This window comes from Penaeus monodon, chromosome 15, assembly GCF_015228065.2.
Source record: "Penaeus monodon isolate SGIC_2016 chromosome 15, NSTDA_Pmon_1, whole genome shotgun sequence".
NCBI lineage: Eukaryota > Metazoa > Arthropoda > Malacostraca > Decapoda > Penaeidae > Penaeus > Penaeus monodon.
The window spans coordinates 28,004,612-28,004,872 of NC_051400.1; the positions used below are offsets into that span (position 1 = coordinate 28,004,612).

At 60.2% G+C, this 261-nt stretch overlaps 1 protein-coding gene across 1 annotated transcript in view; it reads left to right on the forward strand.

Moving 5' to 3' along the window:
• Window positions 1-127: 127 nt before the first annotated feature.
• The window catches only part of LOC119582296 (arrestin domain-containing protein 17-like), a 25,225-nt gene continuing 25,091 nt past the window's right edge, over window positions 128-261 (forward strand). The window contains exon 1 of the mRNA XM_037930510.1: window positions 128-244. Coding sequence (XP_037786438.1) covers window positions 128-244 — 117 coding nt within the window. The remainder of the gene's footprint in view (window positions 245-261) is intronic.

Here is a 261-nt window from a genome sequence, read left to right on the forward strand (position 1 = left end):
CTCCCTCCTTTACCCATGCATCCCCACCAACCATACTAAGGAACCCCCTCTCCCTCCCTACGACCTCCTACGACTCATTACGACTCACACACTCCTCCCTCCCCTCCTTGCGCCCACAGAGACGCCCATGCTGAGGCCCGTGAGGTTTGAGATCGTGTTCGACGCCCCCGGAGCTGTGTACTTCTCGTCGCAGACAATCACCGGCCACGTCCGCCTCGAAGTGAGGAGCCGATCACGCTCAAAGGTATGGCGAGGAATGCG